General features: G+C 50.3%; 1 protein-coding gene across 2 annotated transcripts; it reads left to right on the top strand.

Moving 5' to 3' along the window:
* Window positions 1-14: 14 nt before the first annotated feature.
* LOC122383567 (endoplasmic reticulum metallopeptidase 1-like) lies at window positions 15-16,973 on the top strand. Of its 2 annotated transcripts, none has more exons than XM_043370101.1 (20): window positions 15-194; window positions 1,891-2,013; window positions 4,886-4,932; window positions 5,305-5,613; window positions 5,927-5,998; window positions 6,435-6,588; window positions 7,246-7,373; window positions 7,563-7,694; window positions 8,096-8,216; window positions 8,609-8,763; window positions 9,101-9,242; window positions 11,506-11,626; window positions 12,018-12,117; window positions 12,594-12,777; window positions 13,119-13,303; window positions 13,692-13,847; window positions 14,318-14,523; window positions 15,010-15,122; window positions 15,392-15,567; window positions 15,815-16,973. In XM_043370101.1, exons 3-20 carry the CDS (start codon window positions 4,930-4,932, stop codon window positions 15,983-15,985), a joined length of 2,628 nt encoding a protein of 875 aa, XP_043226036.1. In that variant the 5' UTR covers window positions 15-194; window positions 1,891-2,013; window positions 4,886-4,929; the 3' UTR covers window positions 15,986-16,973. The 2 variants fall into 2 exon arrangements, with proteins under 2 accessions (XP_043226036.1, XP_043226034.1); XM_043370099.1 differs by lacking the exon at window positions 15-194 and adding an exon at window positions 942-1,109.
* Window positions 16,974-17,442: the final 469 nt, after the last annotated feature.

Raw genomic sequence — 17,442 nt, 5'->3', positions numbered from 1 at the left:
GATAAGATTAACAAAACTGTTATGTCTCTTACTGATACGTAATAAATTTGAAAACTGTATTATAAAATTTCAGTTTTATTGCCTATTTTGACCTTTTTAGTAAATAGTAAACCATAAAGTTGTCACCGTCATGTACGGTTTATTTTGTACTCGACTGCGACCGCATTCCGTTTTCGCCGGTGGAGAAAGGCAAGGTGGGCGGTGGGCGATTTTTGTTTTGTTTATTCAATATTTTTGTTGCAATTATTGACTGTGCTGCTATAATTCGTTTTCCGCGCCTTTTGGTGTTCTTGCCGTTGTCTGTTCCACTGCTTCTTGCTGCTTTTTGTGACTTTGATATGACTGGGGAATTTTATATTTATATATTTATAATTTTATATTACAGTGTACTATACATAATTAATTATAACTCTTTTATAATTGTTTTCATGTGTATCAGTTTTACCCAGGGCTGTGGAGTCAATAGGTTTTTGGTGGTTCGGACTCTCACTCCATCTCCGTCTTTTAAAAATCAACTCTGACTCAACTCCTGTCCTGGCTGAACTGTATACTGTGACCAACTCCAACCCTGACTCCACAGCCCTGCCACAATAGATTTTCAGTTATTTACTCTGGAGTCTGGCTCCAGTTTCTAACATTGATGACTGTGACTATTATTTTTGACTCCAACCAACTGTTGACTCTGCAGTCCTGGTTTATGCCCTATGCCTTTTTGGATTTTTGTATTTGTTTTGATTGTCAAAATTTTAAAGCTTTCTTGCCACCCTGGCAGATCCAGAGGGGGGCTTTGGAGCTGGAGATGGGTGTAGGCATAGTCCCTCAGGCCTGAAGTGGTCCAATTTGTAGAACTTTTCATGTTTTAGGCACTTAATGTGTGGCTGTACCACAGTAAAAAGCTAGCTTTTTTGCATAAAGTTCATTCGATTTTCTTTTCAGGTAAAAAACTGTACATATGCTATATTTATCAATTTTGGACCAATTGCAAGAGGGGAAAATCCCTATAGGTACCACCTTGACCTTGGCTTTGAGTGTCAGTAAATTTACAGGAACCAAAATATGTGCAGCCCATAACATTTACCATGATGTGAGGATGCACTAAGCCTGAAAAGGTAGGTGCCTACCTGCTACAATTGGATTGCCAAACACTGTTTAAGCTGATTGATGAAGCTATCAATTTTCCCATTTCATGCTTAGTTTTGTGTTTATTGGCAGGGTAGGTGTCTGAATTTGATATCATATAAGTTCTGACTCCCCACCTCGATGGCTTCCTTACCTATTTGCATTGCAGCTCAATTCCCATGCATTAGATGAGTTTAGTTAGGGTCTTAGTGCTCACTGCTCATCTTGAAGGGCAACTCCTACATTAATCCTTGCTTGAGGTTGGGCTTTGTTGATTTGTGTTCTCATTACTTTTGAACTAACTCCAAAATTTCCCTTTTAGGAATTAGGGTCTCATGGAATGCATAGAGTCATATGAATTGACGGTGTCAACACAGCATTTACTCATATCACAGTGTGAGAGGCATGTGCCATGTGTGGTTTAATATCAAATCTTCAGGCTTCCTATTCGATAACTAGCTAGGATCTTCTCTGCATCATAGGTAGGTACTAAGTGACTGCCTGTGAGCGGCAGCTGAGCAGTAATTAGTCATCCCTCCCCGTGTCTCCCCATCAGCGTCCATGGTAATGGCCGACAAATGGCTACTTGTCGACGATCAGGGTGTCGCCAGGTGCGCGTGCCGTATCGCTCGGCACACTTGTCCGGCTCTGATGGCCGCGTTAGGGACATATCCTCCGCCGGTGAGGCTGCTGGGCGGTGCTGTGGACTGTGGACTCCACGACAGACGGCAGGAAGCGGCCGGTGTGTGAACCTCGTGTGCTCTGTCGCAGGTACTACCATCGGTGGAGGACTGAGAGCGGCGAACAGCGACTGTTCGGAGGGACGACCGGGTGCCGATCGTGCGGCCGACGCCCGGTGGGGTCTGCTCAGTGGTCGACACAGCTGTGTTAAGGGTAAGTTGTTGTCTCAGTTGCATCGGGCTGGTGGTGGGTGAGTGGTGCATGATGCACCAGGCTGAGTGGTATTCAACTCTTCAGTACTATGTTAGACTGTGAGGTGTTGTCCGTGCTGATCTGAATTCCCTAGCTGTGCGAGACTGAGTGCATACTCGACCTGCCGATAGGCCTCTGTCTGCCTCTGTATATCGAGGTCTATACAGCTTACGCCGGTATACAGAGGTCTATGCCATGACATATTGATGGTATTTGGTCGCCGCTAGGTTACGTTAGACGGTGAGGAACATTTATCGTTGATGAACTGTCACCGAGTGGCATTCGTGGCTTGTCTCGTCTGTTGTTGCGAGGTCGACCTATGTAGGTTTTTGTGGGCTTGGTAACAACACTTCGACCGGACTGCACGGGATATCGACCTGCAGCTTCTGAAATGTTAACGACTTTTGACCGTCAACGATTTAGTATGTATATTTTCCCGCGTCGCTTTTCTATTACGTTCCCAAATTCAATAGATCTGAATTCTTCAGCAGCTTTGCGTGTAAAATGTTGCATCTCTAGTGTCAACTTTGGCCTGTTTGCTGCACCACGGTAATTGGACCCAGTTGAGACCAGTTAGTAGGGCTGTAAATGCGCCGGCCGACGTACCGTCTCGGCGGCCCGACTCGTCAGTGTGGGGCAGAGTTCGTCTCTCCACGGAGCTGGGCTCGTCTCTCCGATCGGTGGGTGTGGAAGAATAGTGACAGAACTTATATAATAGGGTGTCTCGAAAGTGGGGTCAAAAAAAATAATTCACTTCCTATAGCAAAAACCACTTGCATCTAGCCTTATTATGACATGAAATGATGATTAAAAAATTCTCATTTAATGTTAAGAACCAGCGCACCTCGTCTATCGTAACCCTTTCCTGACAATTTCAGGCGTTGCAGTCTCCATAGACTTTCTTCGGTGTTATTTTCACGTAAACCGTATAAATGCGTTCTCGCTTCAGCTTGCGATCTTTCAACGAATCAATACATTTGTTGCATAAACATTTACTAAAACACTTTCCTAGCGCAACATATCCAAAAATTGCTACCTGAGTGATACTCATCCTGCTGACAGTAGGTTATGCTAAAAGCTAATATCCATGTCGCTGACTAGGTAAAATGCAGTAAAAATGCCAACACACATGATATACGGCGTTTTCTACGTTTCTGTCTTGCTCTTGAGCGCACTCCATTCCATTTTTTTTTTTTTTTTTGTCCGGATAAGTGGGAGGTCGAGCCTTGACTTCGCACGGCTGACATTGATATCGGCCGTCATGGCCGACACGCTTCTGCGACACTATTTTGCGCTAGCAGCATTCCTCTGCTTCAGGAATCATCGGAGAACATCGCTTCTCCACGGAAGCTGCGTGCGAGGAAGACTAGCAAATCCGGATTTGCGTTTTTTGGGGGGCAACTCATGCAGGAGCCAAACCTACGTACCCCCAAATCCTATTTTCTCATCGGATTTAGGCCACTTATTTTTCGTCACAGCCCTGACACGATGAGCATTTTTTTTAACTAAAAAGAAAAAATATAGAAATGGTAACCCACCCGACCATTGCCTTTATATATCACTTTGTAAACACTTCACATTGCTTTTGTCGACCAGTTAACCCGCTCCGGGTCGGTGCTTGGCGCAACCTTTGCGGGCCGGGAGGTGGTAAAACATCCCCTGTTTAACTCGGCTCCTGGGCCACGCACTGATTGAACTATGTTTCATTATCGTTTGGGGGGGGGGGGCAAATAGGCCACTTTACCTTTGAGGGGGCATAGCCCAAAATGCCCCCTCCCTGCAGATCCGCCAGTGTAAGAGACCATTGGAGCTGGAGGAAGGTCTGCTAGGTGGACATTCAGGACCAGGACCACGGTCTGGTTACGGGTACTTGGACCGGGCTTTGCCATGGCCACCACCAATGCATACATCGACAGTCGACACCATCACGAGAGTTCAATCCACTGCAGGGGGCCCCAGCCCCTCGAGGTAAAACTCGTCAAGCCTCCAGGCGGCAGCGGGCGTCGTTCTCGTCCTCGCCAAGTGGCAAGTAGGCTCTGGACACGAGACGGCTCACAGTTGTGGCTTGGGTACTATGATTATGGTTAGAGCAGACGAAAGTTATCACTGTGCTGCTACCGCGGTTGGGCTCGAGGGGCTCGAGTGTCGACTAGGCGTCTGTGGCGCTAGCGTGTCTGGTCCGAGTTCCGACTGAGATTATGGGCTGGTGCCGGACGTGGTTTGTCCAGAGTTTAGCTGCGCTGAAGCGAAGTTCGCATTACAGACGTGACTTTAAAAAGTGTATCGACAACGTCTACACTATGTAAATAAAGTCAATTAACTACCGACCTGAAACTACGCTTAAACTCTTCGCCCACGAACTCTGCCTGAGACTTTCGTGAAAACCACCGTACTATTACTGCCACTAACACCAAGCAAAACCAATGGAGACTGCAACGCCCGAAAAGTAGGTGCAAGCTTTTGGAAATCGCGACTGCGCTTGTTGAAGACAATGGCTCATAATTTTTTTATTGCGATTTTCGAAACCAGCAGACTCGATTGCAAATGTTTTGGACTATAGGCATGTCAACTTTATTTTTCGAGACACCCTATTATATAATTCTGGCGTTAATTTTTGTCATTTTGTCCTGGAACTTTTTGTGCTTTGCTCTTAGCCAGTTGTTCGTGATTTTGTTGAGCGAAGCTCATAATAAGCCGAGTTTTCAAAACTCGGCTTATTATGCGTTTGACAACCATTTCACCTACTAGGTTGACTGTATGTTCTAGGCTAGCATGCACGTTAGGTCGTATATGGTGTTTCTGATTGTTGCTTACATATGTTGATCCCCTCCAGGTCCAACGGTCTCCCTTGAAGATTGCTGAGCTGAGCTCCAAAATATGGTGAGTTCGATATGCGTTGCAAATTGTGCAATGCTGTCACAACTCCAAACCTAAACATTCAGACTGTTTTGCATGATATCAGACGTTCAATACGTCAAGTTTTATCTTGATATCGGTTGATCTGATGGCTCGTTTCCATCCCAGTTTTCCCTCATTCCGCCTCTCACCCCTTCACGCTCGCCTCTCTTCCTTTTCATATTTCTCTATTCTCCTCGCCCTTTCCCGTTCTCCTTCCTATTCCTCATTCTCACTCACCCTCACCATCTCTCCTCTTCTCCCTCTCTCCCTTCCTCTCTTTCCCGCCCTCATCTATCCGCTCACTCTCGCCATCCACCACCGTCAACTGTCCCTTACTCCCTTATCTCTCGCCAGGACTCTGACGTCCGTCGGCGCGCCGGCCGGCGGGCGCCCGCCGACAGTGGCGCCTCTCGCGGCGCGGCGGAGAAGCAGTCTCGCTCGGCGGCCGGCGGCGGCGGCGGGTCGGCGCGACCTTACGGCTGGGGTCTGGCGCTGCTGCTGGCGGCGCTGTTCGCCGGTCTGTACGTGCTCGGCCACCAGGTGGAGGAGCGGCACCCGGAGCCGGCGGAACTGGAGGTGAACGCGCGCCGCTTCCTGCGCCGCCTGGTGGCGCTCGGGCCGCGCATCTGCGGGTCGGAGGAGAATGAGAGACATGCTGTGAAGGTGAGCCTGGGAGGGGTCCGGAAAGGAAAGCGAGGTCCCAGTCCTGGGGTGAGAAGAAGTGCTTATTACTCAGCCAACACAGAACGCAGCCCTGGGATCACATGTATAGCGAGGGTTCTTCGAGTCGCATTGATAGACTAGATCATCATTCAAGATAGAATTGCCACAGTCTTTAAGTGCATTGCCTTTCATCAACTGGTCACATGCTACCCAGCAGGTGTTTGCGCCGCGGAGTATCCAAGGCCCTCCTCCCCCTAACCACTTCAATTGTGGATCGAGCTGACTGACACTCCCTGTTCGACGTCACCGGCAGATTCTGTTGGACGAGCTAGAGGCGATCCAAAAGACAGTGCCGAGCCATCACCAGCTCACCATTGACCGTCAGGTGAGACTGAGCGCGGGCAGAGCGATGAATCAGCTGTGACTGGGTGCTGATTAAGCCCTGGCTTGGTAGGTACTAAAGAAGTGCTGACTAATCGCTGACTGAGCACTGAATGAATGAGCGGATACTAAGCGCTGACTGAATGCCAACTGAATCTGGTCGCTGGATGAAAATACAATGTGCCACGCGTGGACTTCTTAGCCCGGATGATTGTGGTCTGTTATCATTGGTTTTGTTTGACTTTAAAAACCGCGTGACCATCCGAGCATATACTCAGCTAGAATTGACCCAAACTGTTGTTTTCCTCGTGGTCTGATAGCCTCTGGTCACTGTCAATATTATCAAAACAGAATGTACCTGATCACACACCCTATTTCTCGTTTATTAGTACCGTGCGACCTCCACAACCTCAAACGATCCCTCCCCCTTTCTTCCACAGGTGGTGTCCGGCTCGTTCAAGATGCAAAGTCTAGACGGGGTGACCAGCGAGTACGCTAACGTACAGAACATTGTGGCCCGCCTGGGGCCGGCCGAGCCGTCCGAACACAGCGTGCTAGTCAACTGTCACTTTGACACGGCCATCGGCAGCCCAGGTGGGTGACATAAAAACCCTGTCACTTTGACACAGCCATCAGTGGTCCAGATGGGTGACACAGTGGTCAACTGTCACTTTGACACGGCCATCGGCAGCCCAGGTGGGTGACATATTACAAAATCCTACGTCACTTTGACACAGCCATCAGTGGTCCAGATGGGTGACACAGTGGTCAAACTGTCACTTTGACACGGCCATCGGCAGCCCAGGTACGTATTATAACTGAACTCCTGGCAAGGCAGCTAACATCCCTGATATACAGTGGTCAAACTGTCACTTTGACACGGCCATCGGCAGCCCAGGTGGGTGACATAAAAAACTGCTGTCACTTTGACACAGCCGTCAGTAGTCCAGATGGCTGACACAGTGGTCAACTGCCACTTTGATACGGCCATCGGTAGTCCAGGTAAGTGACTTCGATTTTTCAAACAGCCTTGTGCACATGTCTGGACGTGTTTTCACGTTGCACCAAGTGATGCCTGTCGGAATTAGCACCGTCGTGAAGCTGAATCAGTGAGTCCATAAATCAGTAAATGAAAAGGGCATTGCCGAAGTTCCCTGGATATTGTCAGTAAGATCAATAAGTACTAGATGATAAGTACTAGACAATAAGTACTAGACTAACCTCACTGGCGTCGGTTTATGTTCATCACAGGCGCCAGCGACGACGGCGTCAGTTGCGCCGTCATGATGGAGGTCCTGCGACGTATCGCGCGGAGTGACGTCAAACTGCAGCACAACATCATCTTCCTCTTCAATGGAGCAGAGGAGAACATGCTACAGGTAGGAACTAGGAGCATCCTGACGCTGTTCGGCGTTCGCATCTCAGCTGACGTTTTAATCGGGGCTACTTAATTACTCTTATCGACTATTCAAAACACATATCCTAGCGTCATAACATCGGTGCGTCTCATCTCTGCTATAACGCGCTCATCACCGGCTGACTTTGTCCCTCACCCGTTACCTGGCCAGGCCGCTCACGGGTTCATCACGCAGCACAGCTGGGCGTGGTCGGTACGAGCCCACGTCAACCTGGAGGCGTGTGGCGCCGGCGGCCGCGAGATCGTCTTTCAGACCGGGCCCGGCCACCCCTGGCTAGTCAAGGTGGGTCACAGAGAGTGGCTGGTAGGGGTCGCTATAGCAGCCTGGGGGGGGGGAGGGGGAGGCCGCTTATTATTATGGATGGCTTGTGGAGGACGATATTTCAGTCATCAGTTAACACTTACATCTGTGTGTCATAAGAATCTAAATACGGGTTGACGTTCTAAGGTTTCGTTTCAAAAGTGTTCATTTGTCATTGGCCGCTTTAATAAGGCGTGCCAGGATTCTGCCGATATTTTAGCCGATATTTTATATATTTAGTCTGTGCATCTGACAGACCTCTTCTGTCTCGCTGACTGGCCACTGTATCCATCAGACTGTGTCCACCGTAATTCTTGCCAGTCTGCCCATCTGCGTGACCATTTCTCTCACCTACCTGACAACGCTCCGCCCGCCCCCACCAGGCGTACGCCGAGTCTGTGCCCCACCCGTTCGCTCACATCATTGGCCAGGAGGTGTTCCAGTCGGGCATTATACCGTCCGACACCGACTTCCGCATCTTCAGGGACTACGGACGCATACCAGGTACTGTGATGGCGAGCTGAAAATGGGAAAAGGCTCGAACGTTGTGAACGTGGCAGCGTTCTTAGGTGGAAGTTAATGCCATTTTTAGCCTGCTATTCGCTTGCATTCTATGTTGCGTACAAGTGATGTGTTCGCGTAAGAAAATGCTATGTTTTTAACCGTCATTTTTCATATGATAAGCTGTGAATTGCTGCATGGACTATATGGGGTAGCATGCGTCCTGACTAGCACCAGTGTGATTCATGTCCTTGCCCCTCGATGCCTATTTCCCCAAATTTGCCCCTCCCTCCACCCATCTTACCCCCATCATTTTGCCCATCACTGTCTTCAGATATGCCCATGCCCCCATGCCACGCACATTCTCACTTCCCACCCCGCTCTCCATCCGCCAGGTCTGGACACTGCCTTTATCCGTAACGGGTACGTGTACCACACACCATATGACGACGAGAGACAGATCACGGCCGGCAGCGTGCAGCGGGCCGGGGAGAACGTGGAGGCCATTCTGCTGCGGCTAGCCACGGAGAATGACATCATCGACGCGCATGTGAGGCCCTGGGAGTGGAGGGGTGGGAGGTGGGATCAGGCGGCGGGAGGGTGGTTGTTGGCTGTATGCTTGCACTCTCAGGCAGTCGCTGAGATAGTTGATGATTATTATTCATCATTTCCTGGACTCACTAATCTAATCATTCAGTGTGGCTCTTAGATGCGCAATGAAAGGCAAAAATGGCTTGATTGGAAGACGTGACATGTGACTTGAAGGAACGTACCTATACTGGATCGGAACTGACCTATTGCGATGATCTGTTGAACTCGGCACGTGGAATCGTCCCCAATCCGCCCTACATTTCTGTCCACTGACTGAACTGTCGCTGTCTCTTCAGAAACAAGAGGTGGGCACAATGGTGTTCCTCGACTACATGGGTCTGTTCATGCTCATCTACCCGGACTGGCTGAGTGAGCTGATCTGCCTGGCCGTCGCCCTGCTGGCCGGATACACCATCTTCGACACGCTCAGGATCAGAGGTGGGTAGCTGCTAACGTGTTAGACATGTTCTATACCGACCGCTGGTGATTGGTGAACAATGTTCACCAATCAATGATGTTCACTGAACATAATATCAAAGCCGATGTCACTGTTTCTGTTCCCCTGCTTGGCATTGCATGATGTCACTGGCATCACTGATTGGTCGGCAGCTGGTGTGACATCATCTGCAATACCTAATTATCATGTTATTGGCAGGTCTGAGGTCACTGTCACGCTCTGTCATTATGTCCGGTGTCTCCGACGCGCTGTCGGCAGGCCTGACGGTGTCCCAGACTCCAGTGCTGCTCTCTATCGATAGGTTTGACATTACTGACCCGCTGTCGGCAGGTCTGACAGTGTCCCAGTGCTGCCCTCTGTCGGCAGGTCTGCCACTCTGTCGGCAGGTCTTACGTCACTACTATATTCTCTATGTCGCCAGGTCTGATGATATCTCAGCTGCTGCTCTACTGGCATGTCTGGTGTCACTGCCCTGTTTGTCGGCAAGCCTGATGGCGTCTCAGCTGGGGCATTCCACGATAGATCGTACCACTTTTTTTCCAATTTGACACCCTCATCTCTCGGATTTTAACGATAATTGGTCTAAGGGGCTCTGAATCCTCCTGTAACAATTTCAGGCTTATCAGATGAGTGGTTTTTGAGTTATAGTGTATAACATGTTTTGGATCTTGCGTTGCAGCCCTAAGTTTGGCGGGCTGTAACTCTAAGACGGATAATCCAAATGCCAAATGCTATACGGCATTGAACTTGCATTGAAACAAAGAATAATATGCATTTTTAAAATTTTGAAATTTATATTATTTTTGATATATAACACCTCGAGTTTCCTTTCATTTGCATTCTTATGCCTTTGGGACCAAATTTTTTTGAATTTTTATTTACCTAAAAACATTTTTGGATCATTTTTAAGTAGTATGCAAAAAATTAGGAAGGTGTTCTTTCTATAAATGTACTTATTTTGCGTCACCGTAATGGTCTCGAATTGTGATTTCGAAAGAGAGCCTACAAATGGTCTGATAAAGCTGCCTAGTGACATCACTGGTTACTGAAAGTTCAATTGAAGTCATTTTTGCCTCACTTTTGCATTGTTGGCCTTGCGTGACGTCATTCGGACGTCACTAGGGTCATAAGAGTTTTTCGTCAATAACTCTCGATCAAATTGAGCTAGAGAGACGGGAAAGCTACCACTGGACTCGGGAAGACGTTGCGAATCGAATGATGTGCAATATGATCTCATTCACCCAGCTTCGTGACCTGACCGGACTGTTAACCATCTCTGTAGCGGCGCTGTTTGTCCAGCGCTGCGCTGGTTGGCTTTGCCGCGGACTCGGGGCGGTCACGTGATGCCCGGCGGCTGGCTGCCGGCTGGGCCGCCCGGTCGGGGAGCGGAGCCAAATACACGGCAGTGTGCTGACCCGAGGTCAGCGACTTAAGCTGACCTCACCAGAACAAACAGTATACCATTCGACGCGCCGGAGCTAGGCAAACACAAAGATGCTAAAATCGCGGCTCTGCGACCATTTGTTGCGAAGTTATCTATCAAAAACCGGACCCGTAATTTGGGTCACTTGAAATGACCTCAGGGGTCACCAATGAACCCGAGACCTTAAAATGTGGTATCATTCGATGCATCTTGTAACGGCGCACATGCTCGTTTTTTCCGCAAGGTTCTAGCTCCATTAGAGGCGAAACGGCGAGCTGGGGTCGTACCGAACCCCCGGAAACCCATTTTGTATACATTTAAATGAGGAACTTATAGAAAGAACACCTTTCTAATTTTTTGCATGTCGATTTTAAAGGACCTGAGGTTTATTTTGAAGAAATAAAAATGGCAAAAATTTTGGTCCCAAGGGCCATTATAGACAATCTAAAAAAATACTACGACTTTTTTTAATATGTAAAGCTTTTCTTTCCAATTTTAAAAATACTGTAGTAATCTTTGATTCATCGTTAGTTCAAAGCTGTTTACCGTTTGTTGCTTGCTTAGCTCGTTTTTGAGTTATAGCTCATCAAACTCACCCTTACAATCTGAAGTTTAGAAAATATTTTGCAATGTAACTCAAAAAGTGTTCATCTGAGAAGTCTGATATTTTGGCAGGTGTTTTTGGAGCCTATGATTACCCCTTGTACCAATTTTCATTCAAATCTGAGAGATGAGGGTGACGGGCCTGGTACGATCTATCGTGGAATGCCCCAGCTGCTACTCTCCGCCGGCAGGTCTGACGGTTCTAACTCTGTCGCCAGGTCTGACGGTGTCCCAGCTGCTGCTCTCCGCCGGCGTCCAGCTGTTCTCGTGGCTGGTGGCCGCGGCCGTGGTGGCTGTCATAGCCATCGGGCTGGACTCGTGGAATGCCACCATGTCATGGTAAGGGAATGCTACCATGACAGAGACGAAATCGTTAACTGATGTTACCGTGTTCATGGAGCTAACTGATAAGTCCTGTTATGGCCGACGATTCTCCTCCCTCCGCTTTCATATCCGTCTCATTCTAGCACGGATCTCTGAATGCTGAATACTCTAATACTGGAAGACCCATTGGCTGCAGCTTGATATCATTGTCATTTGAATGCCTCAGTTTGTCATATTTTCTACATTGAACCATAAATGAATACGCTCCAGGCTCCCATCCCCTCCCATCTCAATGAGCTACCAACTGGATGCTCATCTCCCGCCTATCCACGGCAGGTACGCTGCCCGGGGCTAGATCGTCGACCTGTACACTCTCTAGACTCATATGTCCTCCTTCCCTTGGCAGGTACGCTGCCCGGGGATGGATCGTCGGGCTGTACACGGCGCCCGTGCTGGGCACCCTCATCTTGGTGCAGCAGGGCCTCTCCGGTCTCCTCTTTCCCAAGGTAGGTGGCAGGTAATTCTCCACCAGCGGTAGTGCCGCAGTGGAAGCTAGCAGTCGAATGGTGGTCTTGGCAGCATTCTGGAATGAACTGGGTGTAATGCTTGGGGATGCTCGATTAGATAAATTATCAGCGCTGCCATCCATACAGGTGAGGAGGATGGAAGAGTGAGAGGCAGACACGCACAGGCAGACAGGCAGACCGACCGAGAGAGTTTACTTTAATGTGTGTATCCAAAGGTTGGGAGATTTCAATTAAGAACAATCACTATTCTTTAGAATTGTGATTTTCTATTGAAAATCCCAACCTTTAGGAAGCTTTGAATTGTAGTTTGTATTTCTGGAAATTTTGCAGCTTCCCTCTTCGTCTCTTGTCTTACCTCCCCCCCCCCCCCCCCCATCCACACACACATACACACACTGACCGGATTCGTTCCCCTCTTACGCCTCGGTGACCTCTGATCGTTGCTCTCCCGTCAGCTGCGCGCTGACCCGGCGCGCCTCGAGGCGCTGCTGTACGAGTCGCAGCGTCTGCTGCTGTCTGCGCTGATGATCGGACTGGCGCTGGTCCGACTCTACTCGTCTGTGGCGTTCATGCTGCTGCTGCTGGTTCCCACGCTGTTGCGGAGTGTCGTCACGGAGAGGGTTTGTGGAGTCTCCTCAGGTGGGCGGCCGTTGGAGGAACGGGGCTGGTCTAGTAGACGTGATCACTGATCAGGGTATGTGTCTAAACAGCTGAGAAGAGGCCTGGAGCTAGCATCTAAGCTGCAGTAACGAGGTTCGCAAAATACCAACCAAATTTAGATAATTTAAAGTCCGAGTAATGTGCGCTGATGACCTCTGAAGTCCCCCGGACGCCCTTAAATCACAGGTCACCGACATTATACGTCCCCAATAAACATAAACGCAGTCTTAGTCGCCCCAGCAGCTCCCTCTGTGCCTCTGTGGTATCCGTCTTATCGATAGACCCTAACCACCCTTCTCTCTCCTGTGTGTCCCTCGCAGGTCCGGTGCACCTGGCCACCTACGTTCTCAGTCAGCTGGCGCCGGCTGGCTTCCTGCTTAACTTGGTGGCCATCTCTCTGGAGCTCTTCATTCCAATCACTGGTCGGATGGGCAACTCACTCAACCCAGAGCTGATCATAGGCGTTCTGATGACCGGCTACACGATACTCTGCAGTCTGTATGCGGTGAGTCCGCTTCCCTTCCCCGCTGTCAGTTACCAGGCTGTGAGGTTTGGTCAGTGCTTGTCTTGGCAAGCACTGAAATCGTTGATTTGGCTATCCATGATCAGTTTTGTAGGTGGTTGGCGAGGGTTATGAATAATTTCACCGATTTTCTGTATGCGCTTTAATTCATGCATAGTTTGTTCTTTCCATTATAAAGGACGTGTATGTGTGCATTTCTGCCTGTCTGCCGAGACTGTCATCCCATGTGTGCTGAGCTGACCGCCGCGGCTCTCCCTCCCCACCGCCAGATGACCTCTCTGTCCCTGCTGGGCTGCTACCGCTGACCGGCCGTGGGTGCTGAGCTAACCGCTGATCAGCCGCGAGAGTTGACCGCCCCTCCCGTCCCCAGATGACCTCTCTGTCGCTGGTGGGCTGCCACCGTCAGCTGTCTCGCCTTCTGCTGCTCGTCGGCCTCCTCTCGGTGACACTGGTGACGCTGACACCGCTGGGCTTCCCCTACAGCTCAGACCGGCCCCACATCCGTGCTCAGCGCGTCTGGGTTCAGGTGAGTCATCCAGGGAGTCCCGTCTGACTCAGATAACAGCCGTCGAGCGCGGTCTGACCGCCCAGGCCCGACCGCTGGTTTGAGTTCCTATTGCCTATGCCATCGCCTGCCGTGTAACAACTCACTGTTTTCGGTGCACTGCGTAGTGGGCTCAGGGCTGTTAACAAAATTTTCTGAGTGTGACCCTTGGCAGATCAGGTTGCGGTGAACCCGTTACATAGAAACGACTCAGTTTGTATACAGTTAACGGTACGGACTGAGTCGGTAACTAACGGCACAGTAAATGTTTGTTCATTGCTCATTTATATATTTTATTTTGGTCGCACGCAGGTCTCAAGTTGCCTGAGATGCGCCTTTGTCGCGGAATTATCCTCTCTTAGGTCTTCCTATCTGCATTAACGCTTACACTTGTGCGGGCAGACGGTCGATCCCAGCGCCTCCACTCTGAGACATTCCCCGTCTTCCCCCAGCACGTGGATCGCACATTCCGGGAGACGGACGGGTCGGTGCGCCGACACGACTCTGGCTTCATGTTGATGAACATGGACCGTAACAGCCCCCGCTCGCTGTCGGACGCGCTGCCGGAGCTGGCCACGGCCGCTAACACGGGCGACGACTGTGATAAAGAGCTCTACTGCGGCGCGCCCTACTACTACCCGTTCCGGCGCCGAGTCTAGTGAGTGACGGACAGACGTCCTGATTAGCCGGGGTGTAGGGGGGAAAGGACTTTGGTGGGGCGAGAACCTCATTGTTACTCGTCTCTTTTGATAAACATCGAGACTAGGGATGAATTGCGCTGAGGGTATGCTACATGCTACACAGCTTATTCAGTTTCCTGTTTTTTTCAGGTTTGATAGTTATGTAAGAAAATATGTTTGGTCGCTGGCCTGTTTCTCACCACTCACCAGCGTCTTCAAATTGCGTTGCTGTGAAAGTGACATACATACTCTGAAAGTGACTAAATGATGCTGACTGGATTGAACAATGGATGTGTCTACTACCGGTACAACCGTATATGAATACAGAGTGCGACTGTGTGCGAATTCAGTTCCCCGGTCTGCGGCCCTGTCGGTGTCCCAGTGTGATACGGCTGCCCTTGTGTATAACACCGGGACTGACTGTGTGTGTCCCCGACTGACTGGCTGTTTATTTATGACCGCAGTGAAAACAGCTACATCGCCGGGCCGGCGCCGGAGCTGGCCGTCCCGCTCGAGTACCGAACCGGAGTCGAGAAGCGGCCGGACGGCGTGCGTCGGGTTCACTTCAACATCACAGGTGGGCCCCCACCCATCGCACCCCCACCTGAACCCCCCTGAGGGATAAGTGCGCCGTAAGTGCAGACCTGAGGCTGCTACTTGACTCTATCTGTGGGGGCTCACGGGACTCGAGAGAAGCTTTCTGAAGTAGAATGTTTTCGATTGGACGGGTGAAATCACACAGCAGCTCATCTGTTAATGTCATGTGACGTTTCGATAGCTACGCCCGCGTTCTCTGGTCGACCGGGGAACCCGTATCAACACGTTTCCCGGTGCCGACTCCGGCAGGTCCCGATCACATGACCATGCAGCTGTCACCGCGACCCGGTGTGCAGCTGCTTGGCTGGAACCTGGCCGACGGCGTGCCTCTGACGGGCCAGGAATTCCAGGGCCGGCCCACCTACTTTCTGTACTTCTCCTGGGGCCGCAGCAGCGCCCCCTGGACCATCTGGGCTGACTTCAAGGTACGGTCCGCGCTTCGCGGTTTGGAGTTGTGACGCTGAAACGAACGAATCGATCGTGTTTGTTTGCGAGGAATTTCGCCAAAATTGTTAATTGCTACCGCTCATGGGCTCGGTCCACGTAGGTAGTGTCAAGATTATTAGGTAGTGTCTTATGAATGAATATCGCCTGTTCACGGTTCACAACCATCGGCCTCTTCTGAATAAACCTCCGTCGAACTAACACCCCCCCCCCCCCCCTCCCCGTCAGGTCTCTGAGCAGCACGAGACGAACGACTACCTGACCGACGCTGTGATAAACGGTCACCACATCCACGGGCCGGCGATGAAGAGCGCCTCACTGCGCGAGTTTCTCGCCCGGCTGCCCGACTGGACGGTGGCGGTCGGGTTTAGCTCGGCTCTGGAGGCCATTCGAGTGTAGCAGTGAGTCTCCTATCCAATGCTCATGCCAGGCCGTATCTGCAGGCCGGGGGTGCCTGGCGCGGGTCCACAGGGTGTGTGTTTGCTAGTCCACAGTCCACGCATCTCAGAATGTGGGGACTGGTAGCGTCAGCGTTTCGTTAAAATTAGACCTGCCAAGTCTCCAATGTTGTTGATGTCAATAGCTGCTAGGCACCTCCAGACCAAGGATAGGCACAGATTGAATTGGATGATAGTGTGCTGTTTTAGCGGCGGAACGTCGTGGTTTTAGGTCTGCTGTATGCGAGTCACGTCATCCTAGAAGCGCTCCACACGTCTCGGCTTGTGCCCATTTCCTTGGGCAGCTTCGGCCCAGCTCAGGGCGGGTCCGTAGTCTTGGGCGCCTCTTGGTGGTCGGCTGACGGTTGCAGTGCGCTGCGCGATGTTGGGCCAGTCTCGGCCCGATTCGTGCGCTTTGGGTACACGCTCAGGTACGCAACGGCGACTTCGTGTGGTCAGTTTGCAACTCTGCAGCTCAATGGGAGTGGTGCCAGGGGTCGGGTGTTAGAACAACACTGCGTTGGGGACTTCGCATTGCCGTCAGTCGAGTACCAGCTTATGCAAACAAGCATTTTCTCACGTATGTGTCAGATGGATTGGTTGTTGTTTATTTTTAGCTAGCCAAGTGAGTTTTTAGGTATGCTAGCTCAATTTGCATCATCCCGTTCCAAACAGAGTGTGATTTTAATTTTGGTGTGTGCACGGTAAGGTCAGGCTACTGTTAACAGACTGGACTTGTGTGAAACACCAGGTACATTTAATTCTGGTCACCATCTGAAGCGTATGTATTGCCTCCCTTGCCATCTATTTTTTAGTTTCCGTTTCGTTGATGAGTTCGCCGTTGTGATGATTGAGGCAGCTGATATTCTCCTATATATGTCTCAATAATGTCAGTGACTGCCCAGTTAAAGCGTATGTTGCCAAAACTCGGAGAAAACATTCCTCGATAATGTTGCGTCATATTCTGCGTTGTATTCTTAACCCTCGCCGGCACAGGCCATTTTGCGTCCTTCGACGGCACAAGGGGGGGGGGGGGGCCCTCGCGTTTGGCCCCTGATCGAGCTAGAGGTTCGCGGAAAAAACGAGCGTGTTGCCCGTCACGAGAGGAAGCCGATGATACCCAATTTTAAGGTCCTAGGTCATCGGGTGACCTTCCAGGTCAGGTCAATGACCCGAAAACCGGGAAAATCGGGACCTGTTAGAAAGTCGTAAAGTGTGGCTGCTATGTGGTTTTCGGGGGTGCTGATCACGAATATCGTGTTAGTTTTGATCAGAGATGATGTCTTAAGCATTTAGATCAGGTCAGGTCAGGTCAACCGGTACCTAGGCCCTAGGGGTTGTGACGGGTATTCGTAATACGTGTCAACCGCCTCTGACAGCTTCGTAACATGTTACGAAGGCACCAAAACTACTTCGTAA

The sequence above is a fragment of the Amphibalanus amphitrite genome, unplaced genomic scaffold (genome assembly GCF_019059575.1).
Source record: "Amphibalanus amphitrite isolate SeventyFive unplaced genomic scaffold, NRLGWU_Aamphi_draft 000167F_arrow, whole genome shotgun sequence".
Classification (NCBI taxonomy): domain Eukaryota; kingdom Metazoa; phylum Arthropoda; class Thecostraca; order Balanomorpha; family Balanidae; genus Amphibalanus; species Amphibalanus amphitrite.
The sequence above is the reverse complement of the archived record's forward strand: the minus strand, read 5'-3'. Positions and strand labels throughout refer to the sequence as shown.

Excerpts from the sequence above, each read along its gene's own strand:
- LOC122383567 (XM_043370101.1), top strand. Across the intron at positions 6,589-7,245 it reads CACGGCCATCGGCAGCCCAG|GCGCCAGCGACGACGGCGTC; the intron begins GTGGGTGACATA and ends TGTTCATCACAG. Across the intron at positions 15,123-15,391 it reads GGTTCACTTCAACATCACAG|GTCCCGATCACATGACCATG; the intron begins GTGGGCCCCCAC and ends CGACTCCGGCAG.